Below are 15,549 nucleotides of genomic sequence, written 5' to 3'. Positions count from 1 at the left end.
TGGAAAGCCCATGATTGCTCTCGCAGCTGCATTCTGCATGATCTGAAGTTTCCCGAACAATCAAGGGAACACTCAAATAACACATCCTAGATCTGAATGAATGAAATATTCTCATTGAATACTTTGTTCTGTACGAAGTTGAATGTGCACAACAGCAGGTGAAATGGATTGTCAATCCGTGTTGCTTCCTAAGTGGACAGTTTCATTTCACAGAAATTTGATTTATTTGGAGTTATATTGTGTTGTTTTAAGTGTTCCCTTTATTTTTTTGATCAGTGTACAATATATACATCTCTATATCATCAGAAATGTAACACGAACAAACAAAACAAGGTGTCAACTATTGAGTTGACTATCCTTTTCGACAGCACATATATATATATATATATATATATATATATATATATATATATATATATATAAATAAAATAATATTCAAATAGATTTGACAACAACCAATATGGGTATAATCTTACAGATTGTAAGATTACATTTCCTCATTTCTTCTAACGGTTTCTTTCGAATCGTGAGGGGTTTAGTACAGCTTTTATTGTTTTCATATTTTTAACTAACTGTATGTCCATGAGCTCTAGTGTCATTTTATTCATTTCAGCAACTTCGCAAATTTTATTAATTAATTTAATGCTGTTGGTATCTTGTTTGTTTTCCATATTTGGGCGTATATTAATCTTGCAGCTGTTAATATGTGTATAATCATATAACTCATATAAATGCTAATGTTTTCACATCCATCCATTTTGCCCATGTATAGTAACTACTTCGGGGGTGTCAATCATTTATATTTTGGGGCGGGAAAATATTATCAAGAGAGAGAGAGAAAAAGAGAGAGAGAGGGAAAAAATGATGCATCCTCTTTCCAGATGTTTGATGATCTGGATGGATACTAACACCGTGGCTGTGTTCCCAAGTCGTGTGAATAACCAAGCTCAGTTTGGGCTTTTATTAGCTCAAATGTCATTGTCTAGGACAGTGTTTCCCAACCTTGGCAACTTGAAGATATTTGGACTTCAACTCCCAGAATTCCCCAGCCAGCATTCGCTGGCTAGGGAATTGGTCTAGGACACTGGTCTAGGACAGTGATGGTGAACCTATGGCACGGGTGAGATTTGGCTTGTGCACATGCACAGAAAGTCAAATCTCGTGAGTGGACATGCACACGAGAGAGATTTGGGCGATATTTTTCTTCTTTACATGCGCGGAAGCAAAAAAGTCACTGAAATCTTACGCGTCCGCACATCCTCTTGTGAGATTTTTGCTAGCGGTACACCATCCTTATCCAATGCTGCTACCGTCCCCATCTTAATGTATCCATTCCATATAGGGCTACCTTTGAAAAATGTTCGGAAACTTCAGATCGTGCAGAATGCAGCTGCGAGAGCAATCATGCGCTTTCCCAAATATGCCCATGTTACACCAACATTCCGCAGTCTGCATTGGTTGCCGATCAGTTTCCGATCACAATTCAAAGTGTTGGTTATGACCTATAAAGCCTTTCATGGCACCGGACCAGATTATCTCAGGGACCACCTTCTGCTGCACGAATCCCAGTGACCAGTTAGGTCCCACAGAGTTGATCTCCTCCGGGTCCAGTCAACTAAGCAATGTCGCCTGGCGGGACCCAGGGAAAGAGCCTTCTCTGTGGCGGCCCCGGCCCTCTGGAACCAACTCCCCCCAGAGATTAGAATTTCCCCCACCCTCCTTGCCTTTCGTAAACAACTTAAAACCCACCTCTGCCGCCAGGCATGGGGGAATTGAGATCCTCTTTCCCCCTAGGCCTTTACAATTCTATGCATGGTATGTATGTATGTATGTTTGGTTTTTACATTAATGGATTTTTAATCATTTCTAATACCAAATTACTATAGTACTGTACACTGTTTTATTGTCGCTGTTAGCCGCCCCGAGTCTCCAGAGAGGGGCGGCATACAAATCCAATAAATAAATAAATAAATAATAAATATATTCATAATCATGTTTATAGAAACATAGAAGACTGGCGGCAGAAAAAGACCTCATGGTCCATCCAGTCTGCCCTTATACTATTTTCTGTATTTTATCTTAGGATGGATCTATGTTTATCCCGGGCATGTTTCAATTCAGTGACTGCGGATTTATCTACTTTATTTATCTTATGTCTCTTATCTCTTATCCAAAATTTTGCATCTTTGCATGTACAGAGGTAGGATTCCAGTTTCTGGAGGGAATCCTGGGATGGAGAAGTTGAAATGGATCCCCTGGCTTTGGTATCAGTGCTGCCAAGGCATGGACCACAAGTCCCTAGTGGTGCCAGGGACTTTGCCATCAAAGGCCCTTCCAGGAATTATTTTTTTTCTCATGCATTGCCAGGCGCGATCAATTTATGAATGGGTGCCACCAAGAAGAACAACCACCCCATAGTAGATATTATTAGGCGAGGCCAAGACGTTCGAGGAAGAATAGTAAAGGAGAAGCCACAGGGCTGTTGCTCACTCCCCCCTCCTCTTTTCCTCTCCCCACCCCTCCCTGAAGTGGAGAAGGAGAGAGAAAAGGGGGCGGCGGTACAGAGAGAACATACCGGAAAGTCACCTTGGAGCGATGTTGAAAGACTCCCGTTCAAATGTTGCCTTGATAAGCTCAGGCGGAGACAATCTTCCTGCAGGGCTGGTGGGGCTTGGGAGGTGTCTGCCTGGATAGAATAATCCTCCCCATCTTGCCTTCTTTATAAATCACATATTTTTTTCCCAATGCAACTTCCCAGCGCATGTTGCTATAAATGCAGGCGCAATTTCTCCCCTCTGCCTCGGCGCGCCCCTTTCTTCCTGCAAAGCTGGAGTCACCTTGAAGCCTAACCTGCTGCGTGCAAGGGGCATAGATGGGCTCTTCTATGGGAGAATAAGGAAAGAAGCACACCAAAAGCATTTGTGACTCTCTCCGGTTAGGAAAAGAATGCTCTATCCATCTCTGTGCATTCATAGATTTTAGAAACATAGAAACATAGAAGACTGACGGCAGAAAAAGACCTCCTGGTCCATCTAGTCTGCCCTTATACTATTTCCTGTATTTTATCTTACAATGGATATATGTTTATCCCAGGCATGTTTAAATTCAGTTACTGTGGATTTACCAACCACGTCTGCTGGAAGTTTGTTCCAAGGTTCTACTACTCTTTCAGTGAAATAATATTTTCTCACGTTGCTTTTGATCTTTCCCCCAACTAACTTCAGATTGTGTCCCCTTGTTCTTGTGTTCACTTTCCTATTAAAAACACTTCCCTCCTGAACCTTATTTAACCCTTTAACATATTTAAATGTTTCGATCGTGTCCCCCCTTTTCCTTCTGTCCTCCAGACTATACAGATTGGGTTCATTAAGTCTTTCCTGATATGTTTTATGCTTAAGACCTTCGACCATTCTTGTAGCCCGTCTTTGGACCCGTTCAATTTTGTCAATATCTTTTTGTAGGTGAGGTCTCCTGAACCTTTTTGCCAATTATTGTCTTTTCTGGGGGGTGGGAGTGTGTGTTTCCCTTTTTGGCCAAAAAGACTCAGAGTATTTTGAAATATGGAATAGATGCAGTGATGGGTTCCAGTAGCAAAAGCTTGGTCAGGTACACAACATTTAGGAGCAAATATTTTTAGGAGCATATTGAATATTGATTTTCCATATTTCTGCCCTTTTTCTGTTTTTCATAGCCATCAGCATAACTGATTGTATATATTACCAACTTTGACCTTGGATTTTTTTTTCTTTTGATGGGGTAAATTGACAACATTGTAAAACTGATAACCAAGTTGTTTATCTTAACGTTAAACCTGGTAATTTCTAGAACCAACTTTAATGATTCTCTTTCCCTCTTTCCAACTGAGCAAAATAGAGATATTGCTAGGTAGTTTAAAAAAAACATATCAAATAACAGAATTTTTTTTAAAAAAACATTAAAATATGTCAAGTTTGGATTGATTTGAACATGTTCAAACATTATGATGCCAAAAAGTCATTTGTTTCCATTTTTTTGTCCACCCTCTTTAAATCTAAATGCTATTATTCGATAATTTTCCCTTCGTTTTTTTCCCTTTCTCCCCCTTCCATTTCCTCCCCCAGGTGCCCACGGTTTAAGAGAGGAACCCGAGTTTGTGACAGCTCGTGCTCATGAAAGTGTCATCCTCGGTTGTGATGTAATCCACCCCCTGACGGGCCAACCCCCTCCTTATGTGGTCGAGTGGTTCAAATTCGGGGTGCCCATTCCCATCTTCATCAAGTTTGGGTTCTACCCTCCTCATGTGGATCCAGAATATGCTGGTAAGTTAAAAGGAAAGATAAAAAATACAGAGTCCAAACCATTTTGGAATCGATTTATTTATTAAATTTATATGTCATCCATCTTGGCTACTTTACATTTATTCATTCATTCATTCATTCATTCATTCATTCTTTCTTTCTTTCTTTCTTTCTTTCTTTCTTTCATTCAGACTCAGGGCAGCTTACAACATATTAGCAATAGCACATGGCTTACAATCACTTTAAAAACACACACACACACTCAGAGGTGGGATCCAGTAGATTCAGACCAGTTTTGGAGAACTAGTAGTGGGAATTTTGAGTGTTCAGAAACTCCAGATCGTGCAGAATGCAGCTGCGAGAGCAGTCATGGGCTTCCCTAGGTATGCCCATGTCACACCAACACTCCGCAGTCTGCATTGGTTGCCGATCAATTTCCGGTCACAATTCAAAGTGTTGGTTATGACCTTTAAAGCCCTTCATGGCATCGGACCAGAATATCTCCGAGACTGCCTTCTGCCGCACGAATCCCAGCGATCGATTAGGTCCCTCAGAGTGGGCCTTCTCCGGGTCCCGTCAACTAAAGAATGTCGGTTGGTGGGCCCCAGGGGAAGAGCCTTCTCTGTGGCGGCCCTGACTCTCTGGAACCAGCTCCCCCCAGAGATTAGAACTGCCCCTACCCTCCTTGCCTTTCGCAAACTCCTTAAAACCCACCTTTGTTGTCAGGCATGGGGGAATTGAAACATTTCCCCCGGGCCTATATAATTTATGTATGGTATGTTTGTAGGTATGTCTGCTTAAAAAATGGGGTTTTTTAACTATTTTAAATTTTAAATTGTAAATTATTAGATTTGTCAGGAACTGTTTTTATTGTGTTGTGAGCCGCCCCGAGTCTACGGAGAGGGGAGGCATACAAATCTAATAAATAAATAAATAAATAAATTTTGGAATCGATTTATTTATTATATTTATATGTCATCCATCTTGGCTACTTTACATGGCTTAAAATCACTTTTAAAAAGCACACACACAGTGGTGGGATCCAGTAGATTTGGACCAGTTTTGGAGAACTAGTAGTGGAAATTTTGAGTAGTTGGGACAACCGGTAGAGGAATTTTTGAGTACCAGTAAATACCATTTCTGGCTGGCCCCGCCCCCAAATCCCAGCTGAATTGGAGGAAATGGGAGTTTCGCTATGCCCACTAAGCCACACCCACCAAGCCCCGCCCTGCCCACCAAGCCCCGCCCTGCCCACCAAGCCCCGCCCACAAAACCTGTAGTAAAAAAAAATGAATCCCACCACTGAGTACACTGATATAAAACATCAAAACTTTAATTTAATCCCATGCCACAAAGGGCTTCAAAGATGTTAACCAACACCTTGAGCCTTGGTGGCACAGTGGTTAGAGTGCAGTACTGCAAGCTGCTTCTGTTGCCTGCTGCCTGTAGTTCATCGGTTCAAATCTCACCAGGCTCAAGGTTGACTCAGCTTTCCATCCTTCCGAGGTGGCTAAAATGAGGACCCAGATTGTTGGGGGCAAGAAGCTTATTCTGTAAACCACTTAGAGAGAGCTGTAAAAGCACTATGAAGCAATATATAAGTCTAAAGCCTAGTGCTTAGAGGGGAGGGAGGGAGAGAGGGAAGGAAGGAAGGAAAGAAGGGAAGGAAGGAAGGAAGGAAGGAAGGAAGGAAGGAAGGAAGGAAGAAAGAGTCGGGGTAGCACAGTACTTAGAGTGCAGCACTGCAGGCTACTTCAGCTAACTGCTAGCTGTAGTTCAGTAGTTCAAATCTCACCACCGGCTCCAGGTTGACTCAGCCTTCCATCCTTCCGAGGTGGGTCAAATGAGGAACCCAGATTGTTGGGGGCGTTAGAGAGCTGTAAAAATAGTACGAAGCGGTGTATAAGTCTAAAAGCTATTGGTACTGCTATTTTGTCACTCGCCTCTGAATCTTCTTCTGCCTTTCTCACTTGGAGACGGGATCTATACTGAACTCTGCCTTTCAACAAGTCCTTCTGGCCAAAGGTAATTAGAAGCGCCGTCTTGCCTGCTGGTATCTCTAGAGCCGAAGGCTGTTCTCCAGCCACCTTCTGGCTTTGCATCTGCTAGGACCATGTGCTTGACTGTCTGTCTGCTAAGGCCCCAAGCTGTCAAGAGCATCCCTGACTCCAATTCAGGAATACTAATTAGCTGATTAGATCAGATTGTGAATACACACACACCCCCCAAAACCTGCAACTCCTTCCATCCCTCGAATGCTGGAACGACAGGACACCAACAGTTGATTTTTCAAGACTAACTCCATCCAGCCGGTTTTAGTGATGGAGGAGGGTTGGATATGTGTTTCTTCTCCTGCATCTCAGAAGTGACTTGCTCCTTGTTAAAGAATGAGCAAGGGGAGGCTCTTTGTATATTTGGGATTTGCACAGAATTCCTTGCCACTGCCCATGACGGCCACGTGGCTGCAGGTTTATGCGCAGTGCTAAAAACCCAGCTTCTGTGCATGCACAGAAGTAAAAAATAACAACTTCCGCTCGTGCGCAGAAGCAAAAAGCAAATTGGTGGTGGCCCCTATGGCCCTATTGAGAGAGCTGGTTCATATAATAAATAATAAATAAATAAATACACACACACACACACACACACAAACATACATATATGCATGAAAAGGCAACAGCCATTGCGATCTGCGGAACGTTTTGAAATTTATTAAAAACTACTAAGATTAACTAAGCTTTCGTTAGTCCTCTACTGATGCTCTCAGAGTGTTAAAATCCCCATTGAAGACAGCTGATTTTCTATGATGCTGAAACTGTCTTCAATGGGGATTTTAACACTGACGGCATTAGTAGAGGACTAACAAAAGCTTAGTTAATTTTAGTAGTTTTTAATACATTTTATTGCAATGGCTGTTGCCTCTTCATTTATAAATACACCCGGAACTCGCATTTTTAGGACAATTCTTTACATATGTCACATGTTTTTGCTGAATTTGAAAATTAAGGGAGACTGGGATAGAATCATCATCATCATCATCATCATTATCATCATCATCATCATCATTATTATATTAGGTCTCACAGAATCAGCCTTCTCCCCATCAACCAATGTCGCCTGGCAGGGCCTAGGGGAAGAGCCTTCTCTGTGGGGGCCCCAGCCCTTTGGAACAAGCTCCCCACAGAGATTCGTACTGCCCCCCATTCCCCACCTTCTGCAAGAACCTAAAGACCCACCTGTACTGACATGCCTGGGGCCATTAGACGTTAGCCCCTGGCTGATGAATGGAATGTATGTTTGACTGTCTGAAGGAGAGTGATTGGTTTTTAAGGAATTGGAATTTTAGATAGTTTAATTTTTAAATTTGGATTTAGGGTGTGGAGAGGGGCGGCATATAAATCCAGTCAATCTGTCATTCAATCATTCAATCATTCAATCATTCAATCATTCAATCATTCCTTCAATCCTTCAATCCTTCAATCCTTCAATCCTTCAATCCTTCAATCCTTCAATCCTTCAATCCTTCAATCCTTCAATCCTTCAATCCTTCAATCCTTCAATCCTTCAATCCTTCAATCCTTCAATCCTTCAATCCTTCAATCAATCAATCAATCAATCAATCAATCAATCAATCAATCAATCAATCAATCAATCGTATCTCAGCAGAATAACAGATATTTTCTTTCTATCTCCACTGACTTCTCTTTTTGACTGCTGTCTTCTAGGCCGCGCTAGCCTACATGACAAGGCCTCTCTACGCATCGAACAGATTCGCTCTGAAGACCAAGGCTGGTATGAATGCAAAGTCCTCATGTTGGATCAGCAGTATGACACGTTCCATAATGGCAGCTGGGTGCATCTCACCGTCAACGGTGAGTCGGGGAATTCTCTTTTCCTGTCTTTAATTGCCTGCAAAATGCTTAGAGTCAACTTGGCAAACGTCTATGGAGATTCTCAGTCATCCAGGTCATGGTTTGCCCCAAAGGTGGTTTTTTTTTTTTTTTCAAGAGGCAATTGGATTTTCTGGTTTTTCTTTGAAGATGTTTTGGTTCTCATCCAAGAAGCTTCTTCAACTTTGAGTGGATGTTGGGGAAAGGAAAGAGCAGTGATAGGCTCATATGGGTACGGTACAGTGCGCAGAACCAGTAGAAAAATTATGATTTACAATGGATCTATGTTTATCCCAGGCATGTTTAAATTCAGTTACTGTGGATTTACCAACCACGTCTGCTGGAAGTTTGTTCCAAGGATGATCTACTACTCTTTCAGTGAAATAATATTTTCTCACGTTGCTTTTGATCTTTCCCCCAACTAACTTCAGGTTGTGTCCCCTTGTTCTTGTGTTCACTTTCCTATTAAAAACACTTCCCTCCTGAACCTTATTTAACCCTTTGACATATTTAAATGTTTCGATCATGACCCCCCTTTTCCTTCTGTCCTCCAGACTATTTATTTTATTTTATTTATTATTTGGATTTGTATGCCGCCCCTCTCCGAAAACTCGGGGCGGCTGGAGTTCATTAAGTCTTTCCTGATATGTTTTATGCTTAAGACCTTCGACCATTCTTGTAGCCCATCTTTGGACCTGTTCAATTTTGTCAATATCTTTTTGTAGGTGAGGTCTCCAGAACTGAACACAGTATTCCAAATGTGGTCTCACCAGCGCTCTATATAAGGGGATCACAACCTCCCTCTTCCTGCTTGTTATACCTCTCGCTATGCAGCCAAGCATCCTACTTGCTTTTCCTACTGCCCGACCACACTGCTCACCCATTTTGAGACTGTCAGAAATCACTACCCCTAAATCCTTCTCTTCTGAAGTTTTTGCTAACACAGAACTGCCAATGCAATACTCAGATTGAGGATTCTTTTTTTTTCTGACCGAAAAACATATAGCCCCTCCCTGGTACAAAGCTGAAGGGATCAGATCCTGTGGCCTAGAGGTTAATTCTCTGCCTTACAAGGCAGAAGCCCCGGGATCAAATCCCAGTAAGGGTATGGCTAGCTGATGAGGCCAGAACAAGGCTGAAATAGTGCTATCCTAGTCTCCTTTCATTTTAAAAATTCACCAAAAAAAACATCAACATACATTATATACAGTATATATATAATGTATCACACACACACACATATATATTACTGCATATAAATTATACAGGCATTAATACCAATGTATATATACAAATTTAAATCTGCTTGGAAATGTTAGGATATAAAAATGTGAAAGCCAATAAAAATTGCTGCAATATATATATATATATATTGCTGAGATAGCTTTCCAAGATTCACCCACCATTGGCTGAGATGCTAGAAGTGCTACCACAGCACGTATGTGGAAGATGACACCTTCCTAGCTTTCTAGTATCTAGTATGGGTCCCCCCCCTTTCTCCAGGCAGTAACAATCACAATGTGTGAAGGACACAATCCTTTTCCCCCCTTGTTGCTTAGAACTGTTCCAAAGGACAGGACAATACTCTACATGACCATTAAAACCCTTCTGTTTTTTAAACTTTATTTGTTTTGTCATGTACGTATTGGTGGTATACAAAGATATACCAATATTTATATACATGATGGTACTAAAAGTACCCCTTGACTACTGCTCATCTGTCTGGAACCCACACCACATCTCAGACATTAACACCCTTGAAAACGTCCAAAGATATTTCACCAGAAGAGCCCTTTACTCCTCCACTCGAAACAGAATATCCTACAAAAATAGACTAACAATCCTGGGTCTAGAAAGCCTAGAACTACGGCACCTAAAACACGATTTAAGCATTGCCCACAAGATCATATGCTGCAATGTAATGACTACTTCAGCTTCAACCGCAACAACACAAGAGCATGCAACAGATTCAAACTTAATACGAACCGCTCCAAACTTGACTGTAAAAATATGACTTTAACAATCGAGTTGACGAAGCGTGGAACTCATTACCGGACTCAATAGTGTCAACCCCTAACCCCCAACATTTCTCCCTTAGACTCTCCACGATTGACCTCTCCAGGTTCCTAAGAGGCCAGTAAGGGGCATACATAAGAGCACTAGTGTGCCTTTCGTCCCCTGTCCAATTGTCTTTCCTTTATCTCATATATTATATATATTTTCTTCCTTTCATATATCTTCTCTTCTATTTTCACTTTTATCCTTATATATATTACTTCATGTTTATTTTCTTCCTATGTATTTGTGTATTGGACAAATGAATAAATGAATAAACAAACAAACAAACAAACCAATCAATCAATCAATCAATCATTAGGACAGGGGACGGAAGGCACTCTGGTGCACTTATACATGTCCCTTACTGACCTCTTAGGAATCGGGAGAGTGTGCACAGATTAGCAAGTGCTAAAAAGCCAAGAACAATAGGTTGTTGCTACAAGAAATGATGAGTTGTGTTGAATGCATTGCCTGACAGAAGGAAGGAAAAACAATAAACATGAGTTATGTGTTGTGAATTACACACAGATCTCCGGGCTTGATATATCCCAGCGATATGTCTCGGCAGTAACCCTGAATGGCTACTTAAACTCTGAATCAAATGTACATTTTATAGAGTAAGTCAGAAGAGGTTGCAATTTTCCCATTACCCAGCTACTAAATTCTTTTCCTGATGCTCCGTCGATAAGGGGTGCATTTATGAGAATGATGTCAGAATGTCCTGGAGAGCAGTGAATCTTCTGTAAATATGTCTTGCCCACTGCCTCTTGTCCAGTGGGTGTGGATTCACATTTTTTACTCCTGGTTCTGTGGCCGTGGTTTGGAGGGCGTCGCAGGGGAAGGCTACAGTGGTACTTCTACTTACAAACTTAATTGGTTCCTTGACCAGGTTCTTAAGTAGAAAAGTTTGTAGGACGAAGCAATTTTCCCCATAGGAACCAATGTAAAAGCAAATTTATTTATTTATTTATTTATTTATTTATTGGATTTGTATGCCGCCCCTCTCCGTAGACTCGGGGCGGCTAACAACAATGATAAAAAACAACATGTAACAATCCAATTAATAAACTAAAAACCCTTATTATAAAACCAAACATACACACAAACATACCATGCATAACTTGTAGTGGCCTAGGGGGAAGGAATATCTTAACTCCCCCATGCCTGGCGGCATAAGTGAGTCTTGAGTAGTTTACGAAATACAGGGAGGGTGGGGGCAGTTCTAATCTCTGGGGGGAGTTGGTTCCAGAGGGCCGGGGCCGCCACAGAGAAGGCTCTTCCCCTGGGGCCCGCCAAACGACATTGTTTAGTCGACGGGACCCGGAGAAGGCCAACTCTGTGGGATCTTATCAGTCGCTGGGATTCGTGCGGTAGCAGGCGGTTCTGGAGTAGGGTGATTCCTAGAGAGGCCCCATGGAGGCTTCTTCCCGCCTTTTCCAGTCCTGTTTCCTCCTAGAAGATTCCTAGAGGGCCCCCCCCCCCAAGGCTTCTCCATGCCTTTTCTGGTTACAGTTTCAGAGGTTTGGGTTTGTACGTGGAAAATGGTTCTTGAGAAGGGGCAAAAAAAAATCTTGAACACCTGGTTCTTATCTAGAAAAGTTTGTAAGTAGAGGCGTTTGTAGGTAGAGGTACCACTGTATTATAAAATCTCAATTTCTTCCTGATCTGCTTGGATTCAGGAGGCAGAGAATAGGTGGGAGGTCAGTCAGACGTGGTATTTATCTATCTATCTATCTATCTATCTATCTATCTATCTATCTATCTATCTATTTATCTATCTATCTATTTATTGGATTTGTATGCTGCCCCTCTCCACAGACTCGGGGCGGCTAACAACAGTAATAAAAACAGCATGTAAATCCAATATTAAAACAGCTAAAAAACCCTTATTTCTAAAACCAAACATACATACAAACAAACATACTATGCATAAATTGTAAAGGCCTAAGGCGAAAGAATATCTCAGTTCCCCCATGCCTGATGGCAGAGGTGGGTTTTTAGGAGCTTACGAAAGGCGAGAGGGTGGGGGCAATTCTAATCTCCAGGGGGAGTTGGTTCTAGAGGGTCGGGGCCGCCACAGAGAAGGCTCTTCCCCTGGGCCATGCCAAACGACATTGTTTTGTTGACGGGACACGGAGAAGGCCCACTCTGTGGGACCTAACCGGTCACTGGGATTCGTGCGGCAGAAGGCGGTCTCATAGATACCCTGGTCCGGTGCCATGAAGGGCTTTATAGGTGATGACCAACACTTTGAATTGTGACCGGAAATTGATTGGCAACCAATGCAGACTGCAGAGTGTTGGTGTTACATGGGCATTTTTGGGAAAGCCCATAATTGCTCTCGCAGCTGCATTCTGCACGATCTGAAGTTTCCGAACACTTTTCAAAGGTAGCCCCATGTAGAGAGCGTTACAGTAATCGAGCCTCGAGGTGATGAGGGCATGAGTGACTGGATGTGAGAGGTCAGTAAATATTTTCATGGATCTCTTTTTGACTCGTGCAGTCTACAGGTCCTCAATGGAAGGCAGGTTGGCAGTAATTGTTCTTTCTGCAGTTCTGATTATCCTCTAAAGTCTGTGTCAGTCTTGTTGGGTTGCAGAACCCAGAATAACACACTCATTAAGTGGATATGGCTTTCCCCATTTACTTAGGTGGTCAGAAGCCGATTAGAAGGTTGCTAATGGGGGATCGTGGGACCCCAGGTAGCTACATCTGTTGTAAATACATTCTGGTTGCCATGAGACCAAATTTTGATTATTTGACCCTGGGAATGCTGCTACAGTTAGTTGTCAGTGTAAGGATCAGTTGTAAGCAGTGAAGGACTACCAAATTTTTTGCTACCACACTGTGGGTGTGGCCTATGCATTTTCTTTCAACATCTTTCAGTGCAAATTGGGTGCTCTGGTGTGGAGCTCCATTTTCGCTACCCTGCTGTGTCCTGCCCCCATCCAGGCAGTAGCCCACCCCTGGTTGTAAGTCATTTTTTTTCAGGGCTGTTGTAAATTTGAATGGTTGTTAAAGGAATGGTTGTAAGTCAAGGACTACTTTATAGATGAGATCTTGGTCCATATAATCTAGCAGTTTGGTCCCCTTATATTTGTTTGTTGTTAGTTGCGATGTCATGTCTGACTCATCGCGACCCCACAGTCAACGTTCCTCCAGGCCTTTCTGTCTTCTACCATCCTCTTAAGTACATTTAAGCTTCAACCATCCAGCTACCTCGTTCTCTGTCATCCCCTTCTTCTTTTCCCCTCCATCGTTCCCAGCATTAGGCTCTCCTCCAGTGAGTCCTTCCTTCTCATTAGGTGGCCAAAGTATTTGAGTTACAAATAAATCCACTCAACTCCCAACAGGTGGCCATCAAAACTAATAGTTGTTGATCCACCAGTTTTTCTAAGAATTGCTTCAACCCTACTGATGGGTGTGATGTAAGAACCAAACCACTTTACTTGATGGTCTCTAGAATTTGGCAGGATTCCCTTTGTCGATGTTGGAAGATTGGCTACATTTCCAGTAGCAAAATTACCAAATCCAGAGTGTCTGTTCCTCCACTTATTTTAAAATTGTGACCTTCTAAAAAAAATGCTTACCTCTGTCCTAGTGAGACCGTGTTAAGAGAAAGAATCCTTTGGTTTTGGGTTTTTTTTTTGCCTGCCTATGGTGCACGGTTTTGAATATTTTAATATGGTGTAGGGTTCTATTCTATTCTATTCTATTCTTTTACTGAAAAAGTAGTAGATCCTTGGAACAAACTTCATCAGACGTGGTTGGTAAATCCACAGTAACTGAATTTAAACATGCCTGGGATAAACATAGATCCATCCTAAGATAAAATACAGGAAATAGTATAAGGGCAGACTAGATGGACCATGAGGTCTTTTTCTGCCGTCAGTCTTCTATGTTTCTATGTTTCTATGTTTTTATGTTTCTATGTTTCTATTCTATTCTATTCTATTCTACATAGAAACATAGAAGACTGACGGCAGAAAAGGACCTCATGGTCCATCTAGTCTGCCCTTATACTATTTCCTGTGTTTTATCCTCCTCCTCCTCCTCCTCCTCCTCCTCCTCCTCCTCCCACTTCTACTACTACTACTACTACTACTACTACTACTACTACTACTACTACTACTACTACTCTTTCTCCTCCCTATAACTTTCTTATTGATATAACATGAGTCCAAATATGTTCGGAGGGACATACAGACAGGGAAATGGGTGCTGCCCACACCACACAAGCCCCTCACAGCTTTCCAGAAGTTGCTGATGGGTAATTCGTAGCCATGTTGGCTGTGGTTACAGGGCGGATGGGCCATCTCTGGCATGCAATTCTCGACATGTAGACCTGCCCTTGGTTCCTTCAGTGTGCATCCGTTGTGATGCTATTACGCATCCCATGTTAAGTAGGTCAGTGCTTATCCATCTGGATGATGACTTGATTGTAGATTCAGGATCAGAGGGTTATTGCATATGGAAGAAGTGATTAGGTATGCAAATCCACGTGTAAGTGCAGAAAACCTTCAAGTACGAACGAAATGACACCCCGTCCAGCTTCGCGGAAGCAAATCCTGTAGGTAGATGTGAAAATCGTTCCGAGAAGAGACTCCAAAATGCTCAAATCACATTCAGCACAACTGGAAATACATTTTGTTTAACTCTTTCCCGACTAGATAGTTGTTAGCGAAGAGCGGTGCCACGCTGTGGATGTGAGAGGGAAGTGAAATTCATCAGTCTTGAGGCATTGTGCAAATAAAATAAAACCACACGCAATGAAAACCGTCCTGTGAATTTTACTCACAAGGACAGGATGCTAGAGCATTCAAAATTATGTAATTTTATACCATAACTAGTAGCTGGATGCCCGTGTTTTGCTATGAAACTGAACTCTTTAGAATGGAGTTCCAGTCTAAACTCCCAGCCCACAAGCCTAATGAGTCGTGCACTGGCAGTTGGAACAGAGTTCTTTTCAGGTGGGGAGGGGGAGTAGAACTCCCTAGCATCAGAGCATTTTAATAATAATATAAGAAATAACTAATGGTCTGATGGTCATTTCAAAAAAATCCTTTCTTAGCGAGCACCTAGAAGCCAAGAGGAACATATGTGCCAACTTTCAAGTTTGTAGGCTTTATGGTTCTGGACAGTTTGTGATGATGCGTGAGTGGTATTTGGCTTTTATATATATATATAGATTAAAAACCAAGAAGGTTTCTAAGTGTTGGCAGTAATTGAAATGGAAGACTTTTCCGACTTCTCTTCTGATTAATGTAGGAAGTCCTCCATTCATTCAGAGACACTTTTCAAAGTTACAACATCACAGAAAAAAAGTG

General features: G+C 41.9%; 1 protein-coding gene across 1 annotated transcript in view; it reads left to right on the top strand.

Annotated features, from left to right (window-relative positions):
- The window catches only part of IGSF9B (immunoglobulin superfamily member 9B), a 108,013-nt gene that overhangs the window by 26,476 nt on the left and 65,988 nt on the right, over window positions 1-15,549 (top strand). Inside the window, exons 2-3 of the mRNA XM_070765121.1 lie at window positions 4,101-4,298; window positions 8,000-8,146. Of these exons, the coding sequence (XP_070621222.1) occupies window positions 4,101-4,298; window positions 8,000-8,146 (345 nt within the window). The remainder of the gene's footprint in view (window positions 1-4,100; window positions 4,299-7,999; window positions 8,147-15,549) is intronic.

The sequence above is a fragment of the Erythrolamprus reginae genome, chromosome 12 (genome assembly GCF_031021105.1).
Source record: "Erythrolamprus reginae isolate rEryReg1 chromosome 12, rEryReg1.hap1, whole genome shotgun sequence".
NCBI lineage: Eukaryota > Metazoa > Chordata > Lepidosauria > Squamata > Dipsadidae > Erythrolamprus > Erythrolamprus reginae.
Note: the sequence above shows the minus strand (reverse complement) of the source record. Positions and strands in the feature narration are given on the sequence as shown.